This window comes from Trichomycterus rosablanca, chromosome 19 (assembly GCF_030014385.1).
Source record: "Trichomycterus rosablanca isolate fTriRos1 chromosome 19, fTriRos1.hap1, whole genome shotgun sequence".
In the NCBI taxonomy this organism is placed as follows: domain Eukaryota; kingdom Metazoa; phylum Chordata; class Actinopteri; order Siluriformes; family Trichomycteridae; genus Trichomycterus; species Trichomycterus rosablanca.
This window is the reverse complement of record NC_086006.1, coordinates 24,647,297-24,661,705: the sequence shown is the minus strand read 5'-3', so window position 1 is coordinate 24,661,705 and position 14,409 is coordinate 24,647,297. Positions and strand designations below refer to the sequence as shown.

Genomic DNA, 14,409 nt, shown 5'->3' with positions numbered 1-14,409 from the left:
TCCCACCGTGGTTGTAAATGCTATACTGTGTGATGTGTGAATCTGCCCTCATTTCTACACATCATGCTTCAGACTCAGATAAAAGTTGTTATTGTTTATGTAGCATGCATACGAGAGAGCATGTTTGTGAATGCATCCAGCTTTACTTCTAACACTTCTAACACATTTAACTCACGCTTCACTTCTTCTCAGTGATGCAGCTGATCTTTTCTGCTGATTTACTTCAGAACAAGCCAAAAAAAGGGACTAGAAACCAGAGCGTCATCCTTGCGTGATCACATCAAACAACTTTGTGCTCACACCGACGTTTGTGATGTTTTGTTTAAAATTCAGCGTCACTTCCTAAACACACAATAGATGAACTCAACACAAAATTCTTTACACCCTACGTTCTGATGAGTCGTCAACTACTCACGCTTTGATTACTTGCCATGACTTCTACCCTACCACCTAACCCAAAACTAGCTGGACCCAAACATTGCTTGCTGTTCACTATAGCTACATATTTTGTGGGGTCTGGTTAGGTCTGATTCACTGGGTGAAAGGCAGTTCATGTAAGACACAAAGTAAACCGTACAGTGGGCGCTCAGTTGGGGCACCTGTGTGAAACCGGTTCACAAAGGTGCCCCACCTGAGCGCCCACTGAGGGTTTACTTTGTGTCTTACATGAACTGCCTTTCACCAAATGAATCAGACCTGCAGTAACCCTGACCAGGATAAAAGCAGTGGTAAAACAGAGTGAACAGTGAACGAATGAATGTATGATTGAGTTTGTGCATGGAACAGTGGACCCTTTGCCCAGGTCGGACAGAAAATCTATCTATTAATCAATCAATTAATCAATCAATCCATCAAAAAAGTCCAGGACCGTGCACCGTCGCAAAAAACTTCTAACATTGGAAGCTAATTTTGGAGCAGAAGCTTTTTTGCATTGGCAACCTGAAGACAAATGTATATGTAAACACACCTTTATTTAAATCTTAAAAGTTATTACTGATCTTTATTTCACTGATCAGTTTAAGTGATGAAATGTGTGACATTTTGACTCATTTTATTTCTTTATTTAAATTAGAGTTAAAATTACTTTGAAACACAATTGCCAAATAACTGTAACCCCAGAGACTACCAGTAAATTTTTTTAATTTTTTAAGCTTAATGTAAGACTTTATTTGTCCTAAAAGACCTTTAAGTCTGGTTTATTTGTCCTTGTGTACCTTTAAGTCTGGTTCCTGTCAATGTTTCTTCCTTGTAATATTTGGGGAGTTTTTTCTCGTCACTGTTCCCCTCAGCTTGCTCATCAGGGTTTTTTTTCGGTCCTGGAATCTGTAAAGTTGCTTTAAAACAGTGTCCACTTAAAAATAAACACTATATAAATAGATTTGTATTGATTTGTTTATTCTTTAATGATCCAGTAAGCCGTGTGAGACGGTTTGGATCAGAGCTGAAGTGTTTTGTATCACACACAGGGGGCGCTGCTGTGTCACACCGCACAACCAGTAGCTCCATGTGATGATTTCTTGATCATATTCAGTCAGCAGCTGAATACAGAGGAAGAGAGTGTGTGGAGGTACATTTCCTGTCTCCTGTACCCACCTGTCCTACATGCAGTGTGTGTGTGGGTGTGTGTTTAACTGGATATGTTTGTAAACTGAGGACGACCGTGTGTGTGTGTGCGTGTGCATAATGAAGTAGTGACAGTGACAATGTGGCTGTAAATAAAGAGAACTGCTGTAGGAAATGGCCTTGGGTACTGTGTGTGTGTGTGTGTGTGTGTGTGTGTGTGTGTGTGTGTGTGTGTGGAATGAAAACAGTCACTGCAAAGCCCCTGATGTTTGAGAAGTGGCTTCCTGTGAGAGATGTATGAGTTTTGGAGGATTAGTGCACCACTGAGAGCACACTGACACCACAAGGCCTTTATCACCATTAAATGTGTGTGTGTGTGTGTGTTTTCTGGCAAAGTATTCTCTAACTGTACACATTACTAATGTTTGATAGAGTCTACCATTGTGTGGTCCATGCAAGTTCAGCGCAACTAATTGTGGGGGCCTAGACGGACCTGGTCTTACCTTCTGTTATGCACACACACACACACACACACACACACACACACACACACACACACACACACACACACACACACACACACACACACACACACACACACACACACATAACAGAGGCTGATAAATCAACTACACTGCACTAAACTACACTTACTTGAGTGCTTTGTGTTTGTTGTCTGTCACTCATTCATCGTACCCACATCAGCCTGATCAGGGTCACAGTATCCTCAGAACCCAACTACAAAAAGGCATAAGGCAGAAATACACTCTAGCTTAAGGTATGACCCAGGTGGCAGTTGTAGCCTAGCAGTTAAGGCACTGGACTAGTAATCAAAAGGTCACTGGTTCAAGCCTACCACTGCCAGGTTAACACTGTTGGGCCCTTGAGCAAGGCCCTTAACCCTGTAATGCTTATACAATATACTTGGGTGTGGAGGAATTCCAGTGGCCTGTACAGAGCCCTGACCTGACCTGAACTTTACTGACCATTGCTGAGATGAATTGGAACGTTGATTGTGAGTCATTCCTTTTCATACAGCATGTAGTGCCTGAGATCACAAGAGCTCTTTTATGCACGAATTCTTACAGACAAGATCCAAAATCTGTACCAGCCACACAGGCTGGGTCAACCTTATACTGATGCCCATGAACCAATGGGCTGGTTAACAAGCTCATGGTCAGGTGTCCACATACCTTTGGAAAGTATTGCAGAATTTGTACATGTTGCATACGCAGGATTGTTACAGGTCTGAATTAGCCTACAATTTAACCAACATGGCAACCTTAGCCTCAGATCTGCTGTGTTTGGGAGCTACCTTTGTCCAATATTTTGAGCTTCTCTTAACGATTATGCACAGTCCTGCAGTTCAGACAAAATACTCGGACATACAAAGACTAAGCAGAATATAAATGGAGCTAATTAGTAAGGGTTAAAAGGAGATTAGCCTCAGACAGAGAGACTTACAAAGAAATGATCTGCCTGAATATAGTTGAGAAAATAACAGGGGATCAGGGGTGATGCCCCGCTGCCCCTCTGCCCCCTGCAGGGTAGAATAAAGGACCCGTCTCTCCTCACGTAGCTCCAGCTGTTTAGACTGGACTGTTTCAGACTCCTCCATCATCACCCTTTACTGCAACGTAAATCCCACAAAGCCTCATTCTTACCGCCCGGAAAAACCGCCAGCACACAACAAATCACGTCAGCTCCATCCAAACGTGTGCTTTTAAATAAGAGAAATGTGTTAGCATTGCTGGGTGTTTGTGTCAGCAGTAGCTGGGTGACAGATTTATTCGTATTAAGCATGTTTACGTTTGAGAGTTATGAATGACTTCACGGCTACTTAAAGCTTTGCTATGAAAATCTGGAATGAATTTGGTTTTGAGAAGCTCATTAACACTTACCGAATGTAGTCGACCAGGTGAGGCATGACTGTTGTCTTAAGTTTACTCCTTTAGTTTTTCAGTGGAGCTACAAAGCTAACATTGCTAACAACCGTTCAGCGTAAATGTTTAGCAGAAGTGTAGAAACAAAAGCAAGACACAGCTTATTTCTTCCTTAATATGACACAGTGATTGAATACATTCCACTGCATTAATAAAATATAGAATTTGTGCTTCATATCAGACATCTGGTTGCCAGATATACAGACCATATTATGATAAGGTTCAGGATTGAAAAATGACTTCTGAACGTTTGACAGTTCCTCCAGGTTTCAGTACAGCTAATAATTTGACATTCAGATCATTTTTTTGCTTTTGTCTTCAAGATTCTTACTAGCATATTAGCCAGAAGCATGAAGAACTTTGCTATAGGTCGACTGAGAATGGTTTAAAATCATTTGCTTGCTGTGTAGCTCAGGTGAACCTTTAGCGAGCCGATGAGGACTTTAAAAAATAACACAGTCCTCTATATGCAGTAAAGCTAGCCGTGACAGTTCACTGCTGGCTGGTGTAAAGATGCAAACAGCAGATTTACATGTCAGAAGCAACCACCAGAGGCTGCCAGAGTGCACAGGAAAATCGAGTATATCGAAATTTATACAATGAAAAAAAAATGCTTGCAACATGAAGTCAATTAAAGTACTAAAATGAAATTGAGTGCAGGTCTTCCTCCCTCTAAAAATAAGTGGACATCACCTGAAAACACTTGGTAAAGGCCTGAACACAACCTGGACATCAAATTCATCGCATGGCGATGCACACTTTTACACCTGTTCACTTACATTCAGCAGCTGATGGAACACTGACGGTTCTTAACATTATAACAAAGCTAATGAGTGAAATATGTTTATTTATAGTTACATTAGTGTACTGGGCATTTAAGCATAGCTGAATACTGAGAGGAGGGGGTGTCTATAAATATTATAATTACACCCTTATTTAAATATAAATGTGTTACAATGCATAATGTTGGTACCCTTTAAAATAAAATGTTACCAAAAATAGTCACGTTCGAATTGGTCATGCTTAGATTGTTCTCTAGATCCTAAAGAATTGACTGGTTGTGTACACCGACGAGGCATAACATTATGAGGTGAAGTGAATAACACTGATTATCTCTTCATCACGGCACCTGTTAGTAAGTGGGATATATTAGGCAGCAAGCGAATATTTTATCCTCAAAGTTGATGTCAGAAGCAGGAAAAATGGGCGAGTGTGAGGATCTTAGCCAGTTTTACAAGGGCCAAATTGTGATGGCTAGACGACTGGGTCAGAGCATTTCCAAACCTGCAGCTCTTGTGGGGTGTTCCCGGTCTCCAGTGGTCAGTATCTATCAAAAGTGGTCCAAGAAAAGAACAGTGGTAAACCGGCGACAGGGTCATGGGCGGCCAAGGCTCATTGATGCACATGGGGAGAGAAGGCTGGCCCGTGTGGTCCGATCCAGCAGATGAGCTACTGTAGCTCAGATTGCTGAAGAAGTTCATGCTGGTTCTGATAGAAAGGTGTCAGAATACACAGAGCATCACGGTTTGTTGCGTATGGTGCTGCAAAGCCGCAGACCAGTCAGTTAGAAAGGTGGTCATAATGTTATGCCTGATCGGTGTATATCGCTGCTCTATTCAGGTTCTTTGCTTTTCTTCGGTCTCCAAAAAATGTTCTCTGCGTTCTCTCTCCTGTGTGAAAGAAGGAAAATAAATGAAGCGGTCATGAACGGGATTTCCTTCACGTTTTCTTTGACTCCGTGCCTGTCTTCTTCTTTCTTTTCTTTCAGTGAAACACGACCGACATCGTTCCCCTGGCGAGTGTCCATCAGCATGGTCCGGCGGAGTGAGGACAGCGTCGTAAATGTGTGTGTGAGCGCATGAGTAAGGCTTTATGTATACATCCTCGAGTGTGTACACCCCGGTGTATGTGTGTAACGATAACACACGACGCTGGTGATACGCGTGATGACAGCACTTCAGTTGCGGAGAGTTTCTGCTCGGCGCTGATAGACGCTTTCTGCTCTGTCGCCCCTGCACACGCTCTGATCGTGTGTGAGGGGGTACGGTCGGCCCTCATCAAGAACAAAAAATGTATTTGTTCTTCAGACTCATTTACTTTCTCTCATGTACATGTTTTATCATTCTCTCTCTCTTTCTCTCTCTCGTGTGTGTTTGTTTTCTGTCTCTCCCTCTTCTACATTATGGAAATGTCTTGATGGACTGTTTATTTTCAGCTGCTGCACTTTTCTAGAAGACCTTTCTCTAGATTCTGAAACATTCAGACACTTTTCTAGTGTAAACTGAGTTACATTTACCAGTAAACATTTACCAGCTAATCATTTTTTGTGAACTTCACTTTGTAGACTAAAACTGTTTGCATGTTCTCCCCGTGTCTGCGTGGGTTTCCTCCAGGAGCTCCGGTTTCTGACCATGGTAGACGGTAACCGATAACTCTCTGCAATTGATATAAAACCTAACCTATATAAAAGCTTTACACCATGACAAAAACAGAATCTTCAGCGTCTGTAACCTTGCTATCTATTGACTGAGAGTTTGAATTGAAAGCAAATAAACTGTAACGTCTGTGTGTCTCTCTGCTGCAGACGGACGTCTCCGCCTGCATCTCCACCTCAGTTTCATCAGAGCGAGAGAATGTTTGCTTTGCTTTAGGATCGCCGCCTTCAATTCAGACGCGAGGATTATCTGCTCAGACTGGCGTCACACTTCTTAAGAGATAACGTTAAAATTATTTAAAGTGAATTTTCACAAGTGCTGCATTTCGCACCAGACGATTATCCTTCCCGGAATAAAAGAAAGGAGGAGGAATCAAGGAGTCCGTCAGGGCCTCGCCAGACACTCGATCAGCCTGCAGCAATAGGAACAATGGTGGAGGGAATGTTTTCTTTGGAAGTGAAATATTTAGATAGAATAAAGCACAGAAGCAGGTTTTAATGTGTGAGTGTGGATGGAATGGTTTTAATATGAAGCTCTGCTAAAGGTAAACAGATCGTGTTTTAAACACTTTAGGCCTGAAATGTGAAGAACAGGCCTCTGCTGGCAGGTTTTATAACACTGAATGTGGAGATTAAATAAACATAAAATAAAACAAAATTTATTTATTTATATATTTTCCAACAATGTCATCCGGTGACTTGCCATATTTTTAAATTCATGTATATCAACCGGGTGGCACGGTGGGTAGCACTGGCGCCTCACAGCACCAGCACAGCCTCCTTTCTGTGTGGAGTTTGCATGTTCTCCTCGTGTCCATGTGGGTTTCCTCCAGGAGCTCCGGTTTCCTCCCACAGTCCAAAAACATGCAGTCCGGTTAATTGGGGACACTGAATTGCCCTATAGGTGAACGTGTGTGTGTGTGTATGTGTGTCTGCCCTGCAATGGACCGGGGCCCCATCCAGGGTGTTACTGTGTGCCTTGCGCCCATTGAAAAGCTGGGATAGGCTCCAGCACCCCCCGTGACCCTGATTGGATAAGCGTTTAAGTGAGTGTGTATCAGCCAAACAATTGCTAACAATTATATACAGGGAAAGATATGCTTCCAACTTTGCAGCAACAGTTTAGGGAATGCCCTTTCCTGTTCCAGCATGACCCCGGTGCAGTCTAGTGCAGTCTAGCCACCGTGCCGCCCCTTTATGTGATTTAATTATTATTTAATTATTACTTTTTTCTGCAACCCATTTTTTGGCTCTCGACCCACCCAAGGTTCTTGACCCGGGGTTTGAAAAACCCTGCCCTAGTGGGTAGTGCTTTGGCTTATCAATCAGAAGATTGTCGGTTTGAATCCAGGCTCTGCCGTGCTGCCACTGATGGGCCACTGAGCAAGGCGCTTAACCCTGCCAACTCCAGGGGCACCGTAAAATAGTTGACCCTGTGCTCTGACCCCCAGCCACCAAAACAAATGGGATACATGGAAAATGAAATTTGTTGTACTGTACTCTAAAGGCCTTCTTCTCTTCTTCTCTAAACTTCTGTCACTTTATTTGACCAGGATGATGCTAGCAGGTCCAATCCATTCTACAGCTGATGCTTGGTTTTATTAACACACTTGGAACATACTTGGCATTCCGCGGCTCGGAGCAGCATCCCACCCTACCTGTTGCCGTAGCGATGGCATGGTCAACCAATCAGGCAGTCTGTGTGGCTCACACTTTTAGACCCTGGGTGGGGACTAGTGTCTGTACATGCACACACACACACACACACACACACCCTCACAGGGACAGGAAACCAGTGCACCCAGTAAAAGCATAATTAGAAACACACACGCAGCATTGAGGCCTGCGATGGGCGTGATACTTCCACTGACTGGTTCTGAAGCACAGATGCAGAGGTTCAAGAATGCAACACCATGCAGAGTCCACACGAACACTCTGTAATAATCATTATAGAACTATTCTATTCGATTACTTTATGTGCACGATATGGCCAAAAGTATTGGGACACCTCTAATCAGTTAATTTTTGTGTTTCAGGCACAACAGCTGTAGTTAATCTGCACAGCAACAGTTTAGGGAAGGCAGTTTCCTGTGCCTCTATGCACAAAGCAAGATTTATAAAGACATGAAGAAAAGCTTGGTTTATTAATTGTAATTATTTATTAGGATTTTAATGTCACATTTTACACTTTGGTTACATTCATGACAGTACAGGTAGTTACAAGATTAATCAGTCATGGACAATTTTGTATCTCCAATTCGCTTCACTTGCACGTCTTTGGACTGTTGGAGGAAGCCCACACAGACACGGGGAAACATACAAACTCCGCTCCACCTGGGAATCGAACCCAGGACCTTCTTGCTGTGAGGTGACAGTGCTACCCACCGATCCACTGGGCCACTCATAAAGCTTGGTTTAAAAAAAACTCCAGTGTCCTGCACACCAGTCCTGACCTCAGCTCCACTCAATCGACCAACATCACTGTTCAGCCATACAAATGCTCCTTTGACTAAATGGGCACAAATCCCCAGACTTACTTCATAGTCTATCTTGATTAACATCATGGCTGTTGTTATAGCCGAAAAATGAGGTCCAACATGCTTATTGGTCAGGTGTCCAAACACTTTTGCACATAGAGGAAGAAAGCGGAGATCCCGGAGGAAAACCACACAGACACGGGGTGAACATGCAAACTCCACACAGAAAGGACCTTGACCGCTCGAACCCAGGACTATTTTGCCATGCACCGGGCGTCCACCGAGCTGCATAGTAGAAAACAAGTGCTGGTAAGCACCCTTATGAGGTTGTTAATGATAAATAAATAAATGAATATATCAGGATATTACCTGTATCATCTGTAAATCAACTCTAGATTAAGGTTAATAGTGGACGTGAGACGTTTTTGGACCATTGTGATGAGCAGGACCACACAGTAGAACATGATCTCCATTTCTTCCCTTCCCTCCTCTAACCACCATCACTAATATTAGCTATAGTGTATAACTGGAGATGTAATGTAGGCGCTTCTGGCGACTCAAACACTGGAAACTACGTGATTAGCATTTTCAAAGCTGTATCATTTCCACTTGTTCGTCCAGTGAAAACAATTCCGGGTTGGGTTTGGCAAATGGAGCCATGGAGGTTATTCTATTACCGCTAATTATCTCAGCAGGTACGGATACCGAACGTCCCACAGCTACACGAGTAGCACACGTTTAATACAGTGAAGAGAAACAATAATTCTACCACTTTTATTCTTATTTGATATAATTTTAGTGCATGTCCACTGAAATGTATGTTTTCAATAAGTATTCATACACTGATCAGCATAACATTAAAACCACCTCCTTGTTTCCATTTTATCAGCTCCACCTACCATATAGAAGCACTTTGTAGTTCTACAATTACTGACTGTAGTCCATCTGTTTCTCTACATACTTTTTAGCCTGCTTTCACCCTGTTCTTTACACTAAATAATTCCACTACAGAGCAGGTATTATTTAGGTGGTGAATGATTCTCAGCACTGTAGTGACACTGACATGGTGGTGGTGTGTTAGTGTGTGTTGTGCTGGTACGAGTGGATCAGACACAGCAGCGCTGATGGAGTTTTTAAATACCATGTCCACTCACTGTCCACTCTATTAGACAGTGGTCAGTCAGTAATTGTAGAACTACAAAGTGCTTCTATATGGTAAGTGGAGCTGATAAACTGGACAGTTGGTGTAGAAACAAGGAGGTGGTTTTAATGTTATGACTGATCGGTGTATACCAAAATTACAAAAGCAAATGCAAAATAGTTGGGACAGTTTGAAAAATTGTTGTTTTAAAAGCAGCATTTTGTCTATGACTTCAATTTTGCAATAAAAGACAGGTCTGGGTTGCAGGCAGGTTAGTCTAGCACCTGCATTCTTTCTATAAGCCACTGTTGGAACAGTGCAGAAGGTGGCTTTGCATTGACTTGCAGAAACAAGCAAGTAGGTCCCTGATAAACCTTTTTAATACATCTGAACTACCCAGGCTGCACCACCAGCAGTTGTGTATGTTCACAATGACTCCATGCGCAGCGCTGCCAGTGTGGGTTGGCCTGCAGCCTGCAGAGAATGCCACTGCAAATACATTAAAGAATTAACGTTAGATCAACAGAGATCAGAGAGGCATCGGAGGCACAACCGTGGAAAACCAGAAACACAGCGAGTGAGCCAGTGAGCGGGGGAGCGCTATATTTAGCTCGAGTGGAGTTTCCTCGGTAAACAAATGCAAACGGCGGTCAGTGTTTGGCCGACACACAGTGAAGTATTGTGTACAATACAAGACAGCTTGGGCGTAACGCCGCCTCTCGCCAGTCTGTTTACACGGGTACAAGTGGCACTCAAAGCATTAATAATGCTGCATGGGAGGAAGGCGCACATCTGTCGATTTCCCACAACTCCTTAGCAGGGAAAGGAGGGTCGTGAGAAACTTTATAGCCGACTGTTTAAAACTTGTGGTCAAATCAAAGCCCCTAAAAATCAAGTTCTTTATCCAGATCAGGATTATGATGGGTACAGCGCCACCTTGGGCAACAAAGAGCACCATTGCTGGACATCATACACTCCCCTACAGTTGCAATAAAAATATTCAACCCCCCTCACTTTAAAAGGTATTATGGTGAGGAGTATGGCATTAAATGAAAATAAAGAAAAGAAAATGACAATGATTAATACAGAAGAACTGAAATCATGAACCAATGTTCTGGCATCACTAGTCGTGAGTAACAGCTGCAGTCGGTCGAAGAGCTGAAGATGGAAAAATGTAGATTTGGTTAGTGAGTTAATGTGAGTCTCGAAGGTGAGTGAGGAATCAAACACAACTCCAAACTTTGATGAAACATCATTAATGTCAGCAGAGATGTTGTACGTTATATGGATGAGGTTCTTGGGTCCAACAAACTGAAGTCTGTGTTTAATTTTAGAAAGTTGTTACTCATCCAGGATTTTAGTTCATGGTTACAGGCTGCCAGACACTGGGGTGGAAAGATTAGGGGGGTATTTAGTACTGACACATATCTAAATGTTGTCTGCACAGCATAGAAAACTGGGGCTCAGAATAATTTGACCCAGGGGTAACAAGTAAATAGTGAAAAGAAGAGGACCCAGAATAGATCCTTGAGGAACGCCTCTCCACCATATCAGAAATACACTGAACAGCCATGACCACCTCCTTGTTTCTACACTCACTGTCCATTTTATCAGCTCCACTTACCATATAGAAGCACTTTTTAACCCCCCTTTCATGCTGTTCTTTAATGGTCAGGACCCCCCACAGGACCACTACAGAGCAGGTATTATTTAGGTGGTGGATCATTCTCAGCACTGCAGTGACACTGACATGGTGGTGGTGTTAGCGTGTGTTGTGCTGATATGAGTGGATAAGACACAGCAGCGCTGCTGGAGTTTTTAAACACCTCACTGTCACTGCAGTGCCGAGAATGATCCACCACCTAAATAATACCTGCTCTGTAGTGGTCCTGTGAGGGTCCTGACCATTGAAGAACAGGGTGAAAGCAGGTTAAAAAAGCATGCAGAGAAACAGATGGACTACAGTCAGTAATTGTAGAACTACAAAGTGCTTCTATATGGTAAGTGGAGCTGATAAAATGGACAGTGAGTGTAGAAACAAGGAGGTGGTTTTAATGTTATGGCTGATCAGTGTATGTGCACTCAAATGAAAGGTCATGTCTGTGCCAGAAGATTTAATCTAAGAGCATATGATCTATAAAAGACAAAACAGCAAAATTAGATATATTGATAATGATATTGATTAAAGGATCATATTCAAACAAAGAACAGCAATAAACATACAGAGTTACATTCTAAATGTTATATAAACAGTCGTGGTGTATCTGTCACATATTTAATATTTTAGCTGCATATTTAATCTTTCATAACACTGGCGGCAAACATCATTCAGCACCTTTTTTAGTCAGAACAATAATTAATAAATGTATTTTTTTCTTAATAATGATTCATAACACAAAACTATGAACACTTTTGATCAGGAATGTATCGTATTTAAAACATTATACCATGTTTAATATTGCAAAGTAACATATTGCATTGCTCCCATTATGAGTCTAAATACTGCATCAGTACATGAGCATCCATTCAGCAAAACATCATTCAGTTCAGTCTCCATGTAAACACAGAAAAATGTGGAATAAGGGACGGGGAAACATCTCGCTGCAGCCTGAAAACCAAACCCACTGTTGGACAAAAGCTCACCAAGTGTAAACAAACGTTTCCAGTCCTTAAGAGTTCAGAGCGTTTAAAAGCGATTCCATATCACTGAATGTTTCTATTACAGGCAACATCTACGAGGGTTCTTCAGGGTCACCTTGCGATGCATTTTCCAGCCATCAGCAAAAAAATGTTTTGGGTTGAGCACGTAGCCACGGATGCACCGCTGGTTTCACATCATCATCACATGAAAATCTTCTTCCCCTTAAAGCTTCTTTGACCGTCCAAAAAGGTGGAAATCAGATGGAGCTAAATCCGGACTATAAGCGTCTCTCAGTCACGACCAATTACTGCTCCTCCTACTACACCCTCACCGCTTCCAACAAAAAAAAATAAAAGTGCGGAAACCTTTTGAAGATCCCTCATATTTAATGCATTATAAGCTTGTCAGCTCATGATAATGCTAATCTAGAGCAGATGGAACACCTTATATTGTCGTATATACATATAAACATGTGTACAGTACAATGAAATGCTTTTTCTGCATATGGGGTCAGAGCACAGGGTCAGACATTGTACAGGTTAAGGCCCTTGCTCAAGGGCCCAACAATGGCTGCATGCCAGAGCCAGGCTTAAAACCCACAAGCTCTGCCCACCACTGTCCCTGTACCTATAAGCTAAAGCTATAGCTTTACATTAGGCAGGATTTATTTAAATGAAGTTAAAGCTCGTGGGTAAATGCCTGGTTACGGACAAGGCAGTCGACCTTTGTACACGTGAATGAGCTGCTACATGCAGAGCGATGTATAAAAATACTACAAATTATGGATTTTGGTCGAATTTATGTAAACGGATGTGGGAAACGTTTTCAGTCTTTAAATAAGTCAGAACATATAAAAGCGATCCCATAATACTGATTGTTTCTATTGCAGGTAACATCTATAATGCATTATATGCTTGTTTTTGTTAGCTTGGTACTGAATGTCAGCTCATGATAATGATAATCTAGGGTAGATGGAACGCCTTATATTGTCATATATACATACTGTATACACATGTACAGTACAAAGAAATGCTTTTTCTGCATACGCTAGTTCTTTTGAGAAGCTGGGGTCAGAGCACAGGGTCAGACATTGTACAGGTTAAGACCCTTGTTCAAGCATGCCAGAGTCAGGCTTAAAACCCACAAGCTCTGCCCACCACTGTCCTTATAGCTACAAGCTATAGCTTATACATTAAAGCTATATAGCTAAAGCGATAACCTCTTATACACACAGAGTGGTGTACAAAAATACTACAAACGATATATTTTGGTCAAATTCATGATTCAAACACTTGAGTTCTTAGAGTATGAATAAAGTGATTAGCTACTCATTCACTCTTAATGATTCCTTGTTACAGAATCATTACTGGCTTACCAACAGCACCATCATTTGTTGATCACCTTTTCACAAACAGGTCAAAGTGGGATAGTTAGATGGTACCAAAGTCTCTCTAGGATTTTAATCCTGTATAATTAAACTAACAATCTGACAGAGGAAGACGAAGACCACTGAGTAAGCGTACAAGATGGCCAGAACAGAAACAGAGCTACTGAATTACACTAAGGTCTGAGTTATGTAACTCTGGGTGTGATGATGCACCCACAGGACGACACTGAAGGTGTTAAGGCAGGACTTGTGGAAGACGAGGAAGACCAGATAAACTGGATTGACATATCATTTATCAATGTCAGAGAGCATTTGAAAAACATCGTGCTTCATCAGTGCAGCTAATGTAGCTGCTGCTATATAATGATTCAAACATTAAGATGTTTTTGCAACTTCTGCTCAAGTTTCACAAACATAAACCCCCTTATTAAGAACATGCACATCATAAACCAGCCGTTTGGCAGCAGCACAATGCAAAACAAAACATAATAAACTCATACAGACATGCTCACGAGCTTTACATAATATTCACATCAAACATCAGACCGGGGAGTGTAAGTCTACCCCTCGATCTCTCCGTGGACGTTCTCCATGTGCACTTTGAGGTAGTCGTTGCGGGTGAACTTCTTGTGGCACAGGGAGCACTCGGCCATGGGTCGGTTGGGATTATGGGTGAGCTTGTGACGGATGAGCATCTTCTTCAGACTGAACGAAAGGTCGCACACCTGCAACCAATCACAGAGGCAGAAGAAACAGAACAGACATGTTAGACGAGTCTACAGCCCTGTGGCCACAGCACAATCTCTTCATGTACAGAGGCGGC

The 14,409-nt window shown here is 42.2% G+C and overlaps 1 protein-coding gene across 3 annotated transcripts in view; it reads right to left on the bottom strand.

The window, feature by feature from the left end:
• Positions 1-14,409, bottom strand: part of prdm5 (PR domain containing 5) — a 95,497-nt gene that overhangs the window by 12,803 nt on the left and 68,285 nt on the right. For 2 of the 3 annotated variants that reach the window (XM_063015172.1, XM_063015173.1), the window contains one exon: positions 11,817-14,311. The exons of the other annotated variant lie outside the window; for it this stretch is intronic. In XM_063015172.1, the coding sequence (XP_062871242.1) occupies positions 14,147-14,311 (165 nt within the window). In that variant the 3' untranslated portion in view covers positions 11,817-14,146. Of the gene's footprint in view, positions 1-11,816; positions 14,312-14,409 lie in introns of those variants that run through there. 3 annotated transcript variants of the gene reach the window in all.